The sequence below is a fragment of the Ziziphus jujuba genome, chromosome 4, assembly GCF_031755915.1.
Source record: "Ziziphus jujuba cultivar Dongzao chromosome 4, ASM3175591v1".
NCBI lineage: Eukaryota > Viridiplantae > Streptophyta > Magnoliopsida > Rosales > Rhamnaceae > Ziziphus > Ziziphus jujuba.
This window is the reverse complement of record NC_083382.1, coordinates 27,973,386-27,988,492: the sequence shown is the minus strand read 5'-3', so window position 1 is coordinate 27,988,492 and position 15,107 is coordinate 27,973,386. Positions and strand designations below refer to the sequence as shown.

General features: G+C 30.6%; 1 protein-coding gene across 1 annotated transcript; it reads left to right on the top strand.

Annotated features, from left to right (window-relative positions):
• The first annotated feature begins 13,249 nt into the window (after positions 1-13,249).
• LOC107416508 (basic leucine zipper 43) lies at positions 13,250-14,509 on the top strand. Its single transcript, XM_016024994.4, has one exon. It carries the CDS (start codon positions 13,620-13,622, stop codon positions 14,208-14,210), a length of 591 nt encoding a protein of 196 aa, XP_015880480.1. The 5' UTR covers positions 13,250-13,619; the 3' UTR covers positions 14,211-14,509.
• Positions 14,510-15,107: the final 598 nt, after the last annotated feature.

Sequence of the window (15,107 nt, the reverse complement as noted above, 5' to 3'; positions counted from 1 at the left end):
TATTCTGTTCTGTGAAGTAAAATGTTATTCTGCTCCTTATTCCAATTCCATGGTAAGCAAAAAATGTTTCGTAAATTAGTTACTTGAATCGATTGTATCCTTGATATAAATTGCATTGTGTATATGCATGTATGTGTGTGTATGTTTGTATATTTACCAGTTAGTTCTTGAGGGATACCTTGGTTGACAAATCCATCTTAGATTGGGTCCTGGTCTTAAAAGTTTATGATTAGCTACTTGAATCGATTGTAGCCCTTGATATAAATCGCATTGTATATTTGTATGTATGTATATATATTTCAGTTAGTCCTTGGGGGATACTTTGGGTGACATATCCATATTAGATTGGGTCCTGGTCTTAAAAGTTTATGATTGCCAAGTTTTTGGCTTTATGTGATCGTTTCTGATGATTTTTGATTGGATCTAAAAAATGTTATTTTGTCTTAAGATAAGATTCAAAATTAACAAGCAAACTGGAAATATAAATACCCACCAATGGAAGAGAAAAGATGCACGATGAAGACTTATCAAATTTGCATGGTATTACTGAACTTGTATATAGTAATTGTAGGCTATAGATGTTTGTGCTATTCTTTATAAATGATCAATACAGATTTAGATTTACTTTATTTCAGACCTCAGAATTCCTTTAAAGTGTATTGATATACTGAACCATGGCTTTCTTTTTAAGTTGCTGGAGCTGAGTGAGAACTCTGTTTCTATTGCTTAGTGGTTGTGATTTGTTTTTCCATGGTCATCTATGCCTTGTGCCAAATCCGTTGCTGCATAATGCGATTGCTAACTAGAATTGTAGTACCTGCCTGTTTGCATATTTACCATCCTCTGTTCTGTTTTTCTCTCTATGTTTGGTTAACTCTCTCGTTTTCGTGTTGAAAGTCTGAGAAAAACGAGAGGCTAACACAGCTGATGCTTCTAAGCACTTGGCTCTAGTCCTACTACTACTAATCTTTGATTTAGAGTCTTCCTTCTAATGGAATTAAGGGGGAGCAAAATTTACCATAAACAGTCTTGCTAACCTGAAAATCTGAGACTGAGTTCAGGAACCATCATAACTGGGAGTAAAATTCATATAAATCACATTTTCTTAGGTGAAATTTCAGTAAAATATCCTTTAGGATTGGTATAGTGAATTTTTTTTTACTGTTGTTTCTGAAGTTCTTATGTTGGTTTTTATATCATTAACATGAATGGTTTAATTTCATTGAAGAATCCATCATCTTTAGTAATAAAGGAGGTAGACTTTTGATACAAACGTGGTTTCTGGTAATTATGCCAAATCATGTAATGATTCTTTAACTGACAAGCATTTATGAAAAAAAATTATAAAAAAAAATGTCGAGTAAGATCATCATTAATAGGTAAAGAACCATCATTACGTGCGTCAAAAGTGTTAAGACACCTATGATATTCACACGGTGACGTACGTGTCAAGCACTCGACTTTGCTTCACCAGAGGAGGCTAAACGTGTTGAGATAAATATTATATTATAGAGACTTAATCCATCGATTTGATTGCCAAAGAAATCAAGCATTTGATAAACCATTGACGTATGTTACCAAAATAAAGTTTTGGTTTTTTGGCACCAATGCTAGTTATAACATTTTTGCACTTTACCCCTTGTAGTGTTGAATTAGAATCAATACCCCATGAACCCCATGGATTTTGTAAATGGTACAGCATCAATCCAAAACCTTCAGCATCAATCCGAAACCTTCATACCGTGACCTTCATGCTGTGACATTTTAGCTATTAAATTGTATTAATCAAGAAAAAAAAAAAGTTCTATTCTGATGATACATTTTCAAGAATGGGGAATGTATTTACAGGTAGTGTACATGCACTTTAATAGTTAAAAGGTCATAATATAAAGCATCCTTAAAACAAAAGGGAAAAAGAGTTGACGACAAGGAGAAGCAAGAAACAGTAAAAACTAAGAAGGTTGTAACTCAGGGGGGTTGTTTTGCATTGGATAAAGCTCGGAAATGGGTTTCAACCAATTAATAAGGCCCAAACTCATTATGTTACAGATCATGTCCAGGTATGGAAAGTGGAAAATTGAGGAAGTAAAATGCCGTACAAGCAATTCCAATCTTATTAATCATTATTCTGCTAAGCGGCCATTAACAACCTTTCTTTTCAGTAAAACATGAACAGCCCTTTTGATTATGTACCAAAAAAGACCAAGGTAATTAATCTATGATTAAGGACAACTTTGTTCCCTGTCTCACTGCGTTAGACGAACAAAAACATCTAAAACATGGCATTTTTCATCGTTGGCATAGGAACCCTCACTTTGCCGCAAAGTGAGACTCGGATTACCTGCCAAGAGTTGTCTCATGTTAAACAACCATGAAAAAACCTTTGTACGAAGGAAAAGCAGTGTGTGTTTGAGACAAACATTATCATATGGTTAAATTCTAGGTACAAATACAATGCCCGTCTTTTTTTTTTGTTTTTGTTTTTTGTGCTGCTAGAAAATTTGTGTTTTATAAACAAAAAAGCCAACAAAAAGGCAAATATGAACCGAGGATCAGCATCACGTCAATTCCTGGTTCACAATTTCTCTATGGACCGGTACAATGCCCCTCTTATTCTTTTATTTATTAATTTATTAAAATAATAATTAAGTACACAATGTGCTCTAAGTTTTAGGTTCGATGCACGATTCGTTTTTTTATTTGTAAATGGATGAATTTTTTTATATACCACGTGAATATGAATGTGCTCAAACTTCAAATCCAAATCAAGCTAAGGAAAAAATATCAAGCTCTGGTTTTATTTATTTAATAATGGGGCCTCTTTCAACTCTTTTGAGTATCCATGTATATATATATATATATATATATAGCCCGGCGATTTTCGCAATTTAGCAATTTAATGGGCATTTTATCCTAAACTCCTTTCTCAACTAATGCATATCATTATAATATAATCTCAAATCATGATGACACCAACAATTAGAAATATGTACTTTGTTAATCAATGTTCTCTCTCTCTCTCTCTCTAACTTCTAATAAAGATTTGCATCAATATGAAAATAAAGTGGGATTTGGGTTCATAAATATAATATAAAGATCTCTACCTTCCCGTTGTCCCCATAAACATTTAATTAAGATGGATAATAAATCATATGTAATACATATTTTTTTTCATATATAATATGAGCTATAATCACAATATTCTAACATGATAATGGCAGTCATTTTTGCAACATCATATTATATATATATCTAATCAAACTGATTTCTGAATGGCAATATATATATATATATATATGGAACAGAAAATTTGCTTCTGTTTGAGATATTGTGCTCCATATCAGATTGTTTTGGATCCATGAGAGTCAATTAAAGAGAAAATGGTGTAATTAACCCACTAATTCGTTTTAATTATCTATGAATTGATGTTAATTACATCATCAACAAATGAAAACCCCCGCAAAACAAAAAGAAAAACGCAAAGAAACAAATTTGTCATTTTCAGTAATGGGGAGTTGGGAGCCCTCCTATATGGCTCTCATAGAGTCCACAGAGACAATTATCAAAAAGGGCACTCAGGCTAGTCCCTAGAGAGAGAGAGAGAGAGAGAGAGAGAGAGAGAGAGAGAGAGAGAGAGAGAGAGAGAGAGAGAGATGAAAAAGGAAAAAAGAAAAAAGAAAAAAAGAAGAAAAGAACTTTATATTGGATGTTGCCCTTGGTAAGTGGCCTTGGTTCAGGATTTTCTACAAACACCCTCTTCTCTGATTTCACAAGGATATTTTTTATAAAACGAGTGGGGACTTTTGAATTATTACTTCAATCATTTTGGATTTGAAAATGATAGCAAAGGCGATTATTTATTTTAATTTTAATTTTAATTTTTTTGGTCAGTGTAGCACCTTTTATTTTCTTCTTTTTTTTTTTTTCTCCTTACTGAGTATGCTTTTAATTCCTTGTTCATTTTTAGTCCAAACCTGTTTTTTTAAATGGTGCTTCATATTGGGTTGCTTTCTTTTCTTTTCTTTCTTTTACTTAAAAGCTTTCCCCAAAGACAAAGGCAAAATATTTTGCAGAAATAATGGACAATCCAAGAGTTGCGTAGCATACCCAAATTTCATTGAGAATGGGGAACAATTCCCCATAATAACCAGTGCAATCAATTTTTGCTTTGTTTTTTTCAATAATGAAGTAAACCAATCTCATCTTTTTCTTTTCTTCAAGATTCCTCCATCATTGCTAATGTTCCAAAGAAGATTATATACATAGCTTGTAGGGGCTTGACAAGAAGATTTTTGTCAAGCTAGTATTGGATCAGGAACAAATTTGGTACAGATCATTGGTTGGTGTTAGGGTGTATATATATATATATATATATATGTATATGGGCAAGAAACAAAAACCAAGTAGCAGAAAATGGGACAGTAAAACATGAGAGACTAAGCAACAAGTAGTGAAAGAGTGTCTCTACATAGAGGTACATATATATCATAGCATGCTACATAAAGAATATAAGCCTATATAAATTTTCCGACATCGTATTCGTAGTTTTAGACGGCTTTGTCTTCCAATGATGTTATGATCATCCACTTTCTTTGGAAGGCCTATTATATATACACTTGATATCTCTATATTGATTCCTACTCTATATACTTGAAGATTTTTTTCAATTATTTGTGATATGAATTAATCCCACCCATTTATTTCAATTCACCATATATTCACAATCATTTTTATGATTGTATCAAAGACTACCTTGTGGGTAGTACACAAATATTTATTGTTATTACTATGCTCTTTAACCATATAAAGAATGTACTATCGTTGAAAGTATATATGATGGAGAAATTAGCTAGTTTAGATTTCAATGACTTCTTTGAATTTTTTTACATGTTAGTCAAAATCCTTTATGACTACAGTACCATAGGATAGAGCTAAAATTTGATAAATAAATTGTACGTAGACTGCTTTATTTCAATCTCACCAATTTTATGCTATAAAGGTATTTATTATCGCTTAACTATTAGTGAATACTCTAATTAAACAGCAAATTTGTCTGATTGTGAAAACTATTCTAGGCAAAGAAAATCCTTTATAAAATAATTAGGATTCTCATACTCTATCATGCTCTTTTATTCTCATATAGAGAAAATAAAATAAAAATTTGGTTGAACAGATAGGAAAGTGTTAGTTCAAACTTCCACCTCTGTCTGTTTTCTTACAAACCTTGAGGAAAAAGATCATGATTTGAGAGGGTGGCATGGCTTTTGGTGGGCTCCTTTGAAAAACCATGTTGTTAAAATGCATGCTAGTATCATGGAGGAGAAGAAAATAACATCAAAATGGTCTCCATTTTGTATCTATCAAGATTTAGACCGAAGCCAAATCCTAGACTAGTATATATAGCCAATTAAAACCAAACGTAAATTTTATTTACCCACAAAGATTTTCACAACCTATTAATGTTTTTCCAAATCATTTTCTTTTTTACTTTGTTTTTGCCATGCACTTAAGAATCATTTAAACTAATATTTAATTTTTCAATCTCTTATTGGGTTTAAGCAAATGATTAGGCCTAAACTAACCAAAAAGCAAATATTGCCTAAGCATCGACAATACGTATATAAATTATTTATATAAAAAGGGATTAGATTTATTAAACTCGATTTTGATCGTCGTCATCTATTTATTATTAGCAATTGGATACATGGCAAATGCTGAAACTATATATTGTTGGCTGATCTATATTATTAGCAGCAACAGCAGCAATAGTACTAATAACAACAATATTGATGAGGTGGATTAGTGCATGTTAACTCCTTATTATAATTAAAATTTAGAATAAAACAAATAATATTTGCTTAAAACTAATCCACCCCAACACCTTTATTATCCACATTGTTAGTGCACTGAGAACTTAATGTAAGCACATAAGCAAATATAGCTATATGCGTGACTCATTCTTACTCAAATATGCACTATCCTACATATATATATATATATATATATATATATGCATATGTACAAGGCACCAAAGATCATATCCTTTATTAAATTAAATAATCTAGAAAATAAATAAATTTTGAAGTGCCATTCAAACTCTCATATAAAAGTGTCTCTTACACGCTTATGGCATTTTATTATGATTATAATTATTTATAAGACAAAATTGCCTTGATTTTAATAAACGACTAGATCTAGAGAGTAATTTTTTTATATTATATGTATATATGTTATATTATTTTTTTTTAAATATTAAATTCTTGATAATTTTGTCAGTTGTCTTCTTAAATAGTTATTTATCACCTACTTGAATTCACTTTTGTCGGGGTGAAAACAATTTTTCCTTTATTTAAAGGGAAAAAAGAAGAAGCTAAATTGTATTTTTAATATAAAAGGCATTAATTCCATATTAATTATAACAATAGTCAAGTTCAACGAACCAAATGGCACAACCAGTGTAGGAATCAAATTGTTCAAGACACGTCTCCTTCCCTATCAAAAAATAAATAGAAGAAATAGAACAGTGGCCTAATAATCCAAATAGATTTTTTAATTACGCATGAAAAATGAAATCTTTCTATTAATACTTTAATAGAGTAAAGTAAAAAATATTTATAAAAAAAAAAGGTTATATACAATATATACTAATTTAAATGTGAAATATAATCTCCATAAAATTATTTTATGATCAAGTAATTACCTAATTAAAAGTGGAACAAAGATGACAAATGATGGAGACTATAGGCCGTGATGGGTTTATCCCTTACCGATCGATCTCTTGAGATGGCATGACCTCATTACCAAAAAAACAAGAAAAGTAGAGAAAAAGAATGATTTTTTTTCTTTTTTGGGTAAACAGAGAAAAAGAATGATTTGCTTGTGGAAGGAGGTACTAAACATTCATGCTTTTAATTTTTGGATCTTAATTTGTCAAGTGTGCCAATTAAACGCTTAAGTTGTACAAATAAAATTGTCAAAACCTCAATCAAAAGGAAGGGGGAAAAAAATTTAATAATGTAAAATGCCCTTTAATAGTCCAGCAAAAGATCTATTTTTGTTTTCAATATGTTGGGGCCATTAAATTTGTCTATCAAATTTTTTTTGTCAGATCTAAATATTATTACTAGGTTTACTTCTATGAATTTAGAATATAGGTTTTTTTTTTTTTTTTTAAACTAACTAATAATCACTAATATATTATCACATTTATCAAAAAATTATATATCATCACATTATTTGATAAATAAGACATAATAAATAAGATTTTGGGTATAAATTTGGTAACCCTAATAATATTTTTTCTTTTTCCAATGAAAGAATGTGGTACTTGAATTAAAACATATATATGAAGCAAAACAAATTAATTTATGTGGACATCATTAAGTAATATCCCATTAGAGCATAGGATGGTACCGTTTATAATATGGTTGGTTTTTAATTTTTGTTTGTTTCTTCTCTTAACCTAATTGTATATGATTTGTTTATTTCAAATGTAAGTTAGAATTATAGTTATAGTTCAGTTAATTATAAAATTGAGAAGGAAAAAAAAAAAAAAAACATAAGCATCAAATTTAACACAATTTAAATTTTATTGAATTTATGTTCAATTTGGTTTTTATGTTTTTTTTTTTTCCTTCTCATATTTATAATTGTTTAAAATATTTAACAAACTATAAGTAATACTAACTAACGTTGAAATAACATACAAGATAGTAGATTGAACGTAAAGAAGTCGGACCACTAATAACCTTATGGGTCCAAGATTATTAGTTCGATCCCCAACAAGTTTCATAAAATCTTTGTTCGATGCTCAACAAGTATAGAATCTTAGTTTGATCCTCGATAAGGCTTATAGGCGCTTATACGAAGGTTGTATACTCTACCATAATGTCTATTTTTATACCCAAAAACAAAAACTAACCTTGAAGTAAATAAATTACATATAATTAAATTTGAAAAAATAAAAACAAAAACTAAAATTAACCTTGCCAACAAATGACACTGGTAATCCTCTTTTCAGTTTCTATTATTATTATTATTATTATTATTATTATTATTATTATTATTTTGGAGGAGAATAGGGTAGCAATCTAATACACACTAACACACATGTCATAAATTTGACCTGATGGGATGAAATCCCCATACCCAACTTAGAGAATATCATCGTTCAGTCCAAACAAAAACCAATAAATAAATTAAAAAAAATTAGAGAAATTAGAAAGGTCACCTTAGTGGGGTGCACACATTCTACCAATTAGGAACACCCTAAATTTTTTGTGAGCCCTAAATGGGAGGGGAACCTGAACAAAAAAAAAAAAAAAGAAAAAAAAAAAAGAGAAAAGAAAAGAAGAAAAGCCTTTCCCAAAAGGAAAATTAAGAGAACTCTAGAAAGAGAAAGTAAAAGAGAGCGAGAGAGAGAGACAGAGAGAGAGAAAAGCCTTTAGGTTGAGTTGACAAGCTGAGCAATAGGGATAGGGGGTGGTGCACTAAGCACCCACGCGCGCTTGTTAGCAAGGGACCCCACAGGTGACATCTATCATGCGCTAGCGTTTTTCTCGTCTCTCTCGCCTACCTTTGTTGTTAATTATTATTTTAATATATATATAATTTTTTATTATTTTTATTTTCTGGTAAGTAAAGAAATTGGCAGTTGTTCAATCAAGTACCCTTCCGTGCATAACCTCGACCGTTATTCTAGGGCACTGTCCCTACTCTTTTCCCAAATTACCCTTTCTCTATGTCTTGGATTTTAGTCATTTTTGCATACCACGTGGATGGGTATCATGGGAATTTTACCGTAGATATGGTGAATAATTTCTAGTGGTAGATAAGATATGTAAGTTGGGTGAGGAGAAAATTAAGAAAGAGTTTTTATCCACTACTTCCACGTTCCATGTTGGAACGAACTTCTTCAATTCTCACCACTTCAACAAATTTTCAAAAAAATAAATAAAAATAAAAATAAAAAAACAAAGAAAAGAAAAACAAAAAAAAAAAAAAGTTCTAAAACTGTTCTTTAATGTTTTTCTTAATTTCATTGCACATAAATATATTAGAAAGAACATATATGTGACTATTCATAGTTTCTAGATTTGGGATAAGAAACTCCTAACAACATGATAAAAATTAATTGCTAAGGAATGATTTGTATTGGACGCAACCTTTTTATTAGGTTTTGAAAGAAAATTTTTTTTTTGGATAGTTTCGGAGTTTGTACTCCTCTTTTTAGAGCTAGGATACATACTCCCGATGAGCATTTTAGTAATTACAAGTTGAAAAAGACCCCAAAAGCTGTTGAGGGGCCGCCTTAATTAAATGAGGTAACGACAGGCAGACCTCTAAGGATTCGGTAAACAGGTTAGCCTTAGGTACGCTTGGGACTAGATTTCATTCTTTTCCTTTGTTAGAGATAGAGGCAAGCTTGTAAGTCAAGTACGGAATGAGCCTTGTGTGCCCCTCTCTTTACTATAGTCCTCCTTCAACTGCCTTGGCTGGAAGAGATTATATTATGACTAGCATAGTTTGAGGGCTAGCCGAGGAAGAGCCTACAAAGAACCATAGCTTTAACTAGGGATTGATCAGTCTGATGGTTCCTAATCTAATTGGCTGCTACAGATGATTTCACTTCTTCCTCTGTAACTGTAACTCGAATGGTTTTTTTCTATTGCAACTTATATGGCATTGATTTTAAAAAATATTCATATTGTATTATTTCTATTTAATAGATAATATTTTAGATAATTTTTTTTTCAATGAATTTTGTTTATAATGTCTTAAAGTGTTAATGTGTAATTTTTTATTTTAAAATTATATATAATTAAAAAAACCAAAAACCTATGCAAAAGTTATTTTTCTTTTAACAAAAATCTAATAGAGCTTTTAGAAGTAGACAGTGTCTTTCACAGCTTGTATATCTTTTATTGTCTTATCAGCTTGACAGAAATAATGCACAGAACTATTGAAGATAATTTTTTTAAAATCTTATCTATTTATTTGATATGGTAAAGAATTTTTAAATGGACAGAATCGATATAGTCATTGGATATGCTCTTAATAGAATTGTGGAATTTAATGGACTCTACTATTATATTAGAGGGAGGAGTACAAACTTTGGAAATTCCACCATTATATTAGAAGGAATACAAACTCCAATTGTATTGAAAAAATTTCTTTGAAAGAAATACCTTTTTCTCCTTTTATTCCATTGTAGTAATTAGAAATTTGCAGCACTGGACAAAATTCAAAGGCATATTGTTAGAGTTTAATTTGAAATGTCAAATTGTACATGATTAGATTGAAGGGGTTTACTCCAATAAAAATTTGAAATAGTTCAGTCTACAAGTCAAACGAGGCCAATACTTTAAAAAAAAAAAAAAAAAAAAGAAGGAATGCAATACTTGTTTTATTATTAGTAAGAGAAAAAGGTTTAACAGGTTGATTGTTTTTTTGAAAAAAAATAAAAAATAAAAAACTGAGATAAGAGTATGGCAACTCAGTAAATGGGAATATCATAATTCTTCATATGTGTTGGAACTGAGTCTAAATAGTAGCAGCGCAATGATCTTTTTTATTTTAATTTATTTGAAAATTTCCTAGTGGAACAACATTGACCAGCGAAAATGCAGATTATCTATACCATGTATTACATTACAAGTACAATTGTACAGAAAGACATACTCATCCACCTGTCTTTTACACTCTTCAATCCTCCACCACAATCCAAAAGATGAGAAAGAAAACAAAAAAAAAAAAAAAAAAAAAGGGGATATAAAAGAAAAAAAGGAAAAAAAGAAAAAGAAAAAAAAAAAAACATAAACAGAGGAAGACCAGTCACAAGACAAGAAAAGAAACAAGAGTCTGAATCTGTCTAATGACATTGTTGACTTTTGAGGCCACTCAACCCTGAGTTCCTGACCCAGCACCCCCTCAAGTATAGGGGAACAACACCATTAACTTTGCTTCAACCAAGTTTATTAATTAGTGGAAACCTATTGCATTTCAAACTTCAATTCCATAATAAATATTCATTTGTTGCATTTCCCACCACCATATAAACAACAAATCTTACATCCACTCAATCACACTAATTTCGGCTATTATATATATATATGTGTATAATATATTCAGTTTTTATTAGAATATTCCGATAAAAATTTTTATCATAACTATTTTATTAACTTTTATATTTTTTTTAAGATTTAAAAATAAATTTGATATTTATACAAAATCCAATCCAATTCAGTTTTTGACTTTTTAGAATTTTAGTATTTCATTACAATCATATAAACATGAAATCCATTTTTAAATTTTTAGCCATTAAAAAAATTTAAATATTGATAAGAAATATTTAAATAAAAAATATATCAAAATATTTTGATGAAAGAGTGACTATATATATTAAATTTTGTTACAATAGACATCGCTCCTCTACCGTAATATACCTTAAGTTAGATAATATATCACTTAATGTCTTCATCTACTATCAAATGTGAGGTACCCATGTAATAAAAAATGACAGATATCTATTGTAGCAAATTTGTATATATATTTGCTCCGATTTTGCAAGCCCGCTACACCACTAAAGAAGAGGTTAACAAAGTTTTGAAAATATACATACATACTAAATTGCTTAATCAGGTAGTGGGTAAAAACACAGGATCAGCATGTAAATTCTTTCAACTTTGCACTTTGATTTTTCTTATTTATACCATGTTAAAACTTAAAACTAATGGGTAAGCTATAAATAAGTGTTCTAGCCAAAAGAGGAAAAAAAAAGAAAAAAAAAAGCTCTAAATAAGTGGGGCAAAAAAGAATCCATTGGCTAATCAAAATTTATAGAAGCTTTGGACCACTGGAAAAACCAATAAAATTCAGTTACCTTTTCTGCAGTACTACTGTATTAGTGTTGTTATATCTAACCCAGTTCATGGAATCCAAATAAATAAGCCTATTTTACTTACAAATCTGTTAAGTTAGAACCTGAGCCACATACTTATCTTTTTTTGCAAACGACAAAATCTGGGTTATTCTCCATACTTTTATATTAGCTGAATACTTTTTGTTCGAATACGCAAGTTAAAAAAATTATTTCATTTACCCAAAAAAAAAGTTTCTATTATGAAGCTCCAGTACCTTTAAACTATAATGATTTGTCTAAAAATGGCTGTGGAAACAGGAAAGTTAATGGTGTAAATTGTTATGCACATCCTAAGCAAATTGTGCCTTTTATGTGCTTAAAGATCATAATCTTTCCCATTAACCTTTTCCATCTGACTAATTAGAACAGATTACAGAATTTTCATTTTTTCTTTCCAACAAAATAGAAGCCTAAAAGCATCCCTAACAGATTTTCTATATGTTTAATTTAAAGAGTTAATATGTAAAATCACTCTCCAATCCATTCTGTATTTTAACTTTTTAAAATATAGAATGGATTTGTCTTTTCAAATTTAGAGAGTCAAAAATATTTTTTATTATTTAATGATAATCAAATTTCAAAACAACTATAATATATTTTACTTGCTAAAAAACCAAAAAATCTGCAGAAAAAAAAATATAATAATAAATATTTATTAAAAAAATAAAAATAAAGAATGAAAATAAAAAATGTTGTTGGAGAAGATTTTAAAGCTTAACTTTTTAAACATAAAAATACTCTCTATTTAACAAAAAATATTCTTTATTTTTAGAAAATCTTTAGGATGCTCTAACACTGATTCGCTAATGAACTTTCTAGGGTAATTCACAAAATTTTGCCTTCCTAATCCTCGGTGGCAAAATCTTATTGGTATCTACGAAGGGTCCCAAAGGGTCAGTCTTGTTTGATAAATCAGAAAAACCAAGGCCAAGTACTTTTTAATTAATTATATCGTGAAGGGTCTAACTATAAGTGGTTGATGAGTCATTAACTCCTTAAACAAATATTGAATCTGTGGAAAACTGAAAAAAAAGGTTAGCCTTTTTTCTGTAGCTCTTTTCTCCTTTGTATTTCCTTACGTCACAAGGTCCTATTGGCCAGGGTACATCCAAGTTAATAATAATACCAAAAAAAAAAAAAAAAAAAAGAACACGAACATCCACATGGACTTGACAATGGCACACCAAGAAAAATTTAAGATTGACTTTCTTAGAAACCCATTTTCTCCACTGTTTTACTTTTGCTAAAACATTCCCTCATTAAAATAATTATACTCCCCACGATATGAACTCCTATTTCTCTCTGATGTAAGCAGAATTTGATCTGCAAAAATGATTATCCACAAACACAACTTGTAATTATTATGCATATATGTAAAGCGTTTCATTCATGATATGCATACATGTAAACCATTGAAATATCATGTATAGTAATGGATGACATAGAGAAAGACTTCATGACCATGATCTGCCTGATATTCGAATGGCCTGAAGGTTAAAAGCACTTGCTCATTGCTGTTACTCAAAATTGCCTATAGTGGGGGCCAAATCAAACTCCTTTTTTTCCCTATAAAAACCCTCTTCTTCTCATGCCACCATCCCACTTGTAAAACAAACATAATCCAATCCATCTTCCCCCACCAAGACCCTTCAAAAAAAAAAAAAAAAAACACATTCATTTAACAGGTTTTTTCAAAACCATGCAACCTAATGAGGTCACAGGTCTCCATTTCCTTGTTCCTTCAAATCCATCTCCTTATCCATCTCATTTTAGCATAAACCAGAACAATACACCAACGTTTCAAGTTAACCGATTCACTAGTCCATTGTACAATTTCCAAATCCCATCTCAAGTTCAGGAAATCAATCCACAGTCATCATGTTTCAGCAACAATTCAACTTCTGATGAAGCTGATGACCACCACCACAGCCTCATCAATGAAAGGAAACAGAGAAGGATGATATCTAACAGAGAGTCCGCACGCAGATCACGTATGAGAAAGCAGAAGCATCTAGACGAGCTGTGGTCTCAGGTGGTTTGGCTCCGCAATGAGAATCACCAGCTTATTGATAAGCTGAACCATGTCTCGGAGTGCCATGATCGAGTCCTTCAAGAGAATGCTCAGCTGAAAGAGGAAGCTTCTGAGCTTCGTCAAATGCTCACTGACATGCAACTGAATAGCCCTTATCCTACCTTGAGAGAACTGGAGGATTTACCTTGTAACACTGCTTATCTGAGAGCTGAGTCTTCAAACCAGTCCATCACAACATCTATGGGTTTGCTAGGTTAAGATGGAGAAAACCTTTTTTGTTTTGTTTTTCCATTTTACCACCTATATGAGCCTTTTTGGTGTATGTTTTTATTGAAAAAGCCAACCAGCCTTCTGCCTTCACTTTCAGGCTGTATGAGATTCCAAGAAGATTGGTAATAACATGTTTTTTTTTTTTTTTTTTTTTTTTGAGCATTTTTGTTTGAATACTTGCTCAATCAAAAAAAATCATGTTTTGTTTTAATGAAAGGTGTAGGACTTTTTTTAGATTATTCTGTAAGTTAAATATGATCATTACATCAAAAGGAGTCTTAATTCTACTCTGTATGAGCTTAAGATAAACTTACAAATTCAAACACATAAATTTGTTCTTGGCACTTTTAGCGCAAAAAAAAAAAAAAAAAAAAAAAATTGTTCTTGGCACTACAGTTCAAAACCGGCCAGAGAATCGATCATGATCCTTACATAGAGATCATTTTGGAAAAACTTAACCATGGTAGTATCACCATAATACATAAACAGTAAAACAGATAATTGACAAGCCTGTTTAATCTTTTTAGAGAAAAACAAATTACTGAACAAAACATTTAGTAGTAATTATATCAGGTGTACTAGATAGAGGGACGAATGAGTTGGCAATGACGATGGTGGAGCAGAATTGAACATGACACAGAAATAAAGGTGGAAGTGAGTGGATGATGGTTATTGATACAAAAACTACCATAAAAAGAAAAGATCTAGGAAAGCCATTCACTAGAATACCACATATTATTCATAGCTTTTGAGAGTTGTATTGACAGAACATAATTGGACAATTATTTATTATTTATATATATTATTTTTCGGGTTTTTGGTTTTTTGTTAATTAGTATGTGGTTTGGAAAGGATCCAGCATAGCAGTGTCTTGGCTGCTTCTGA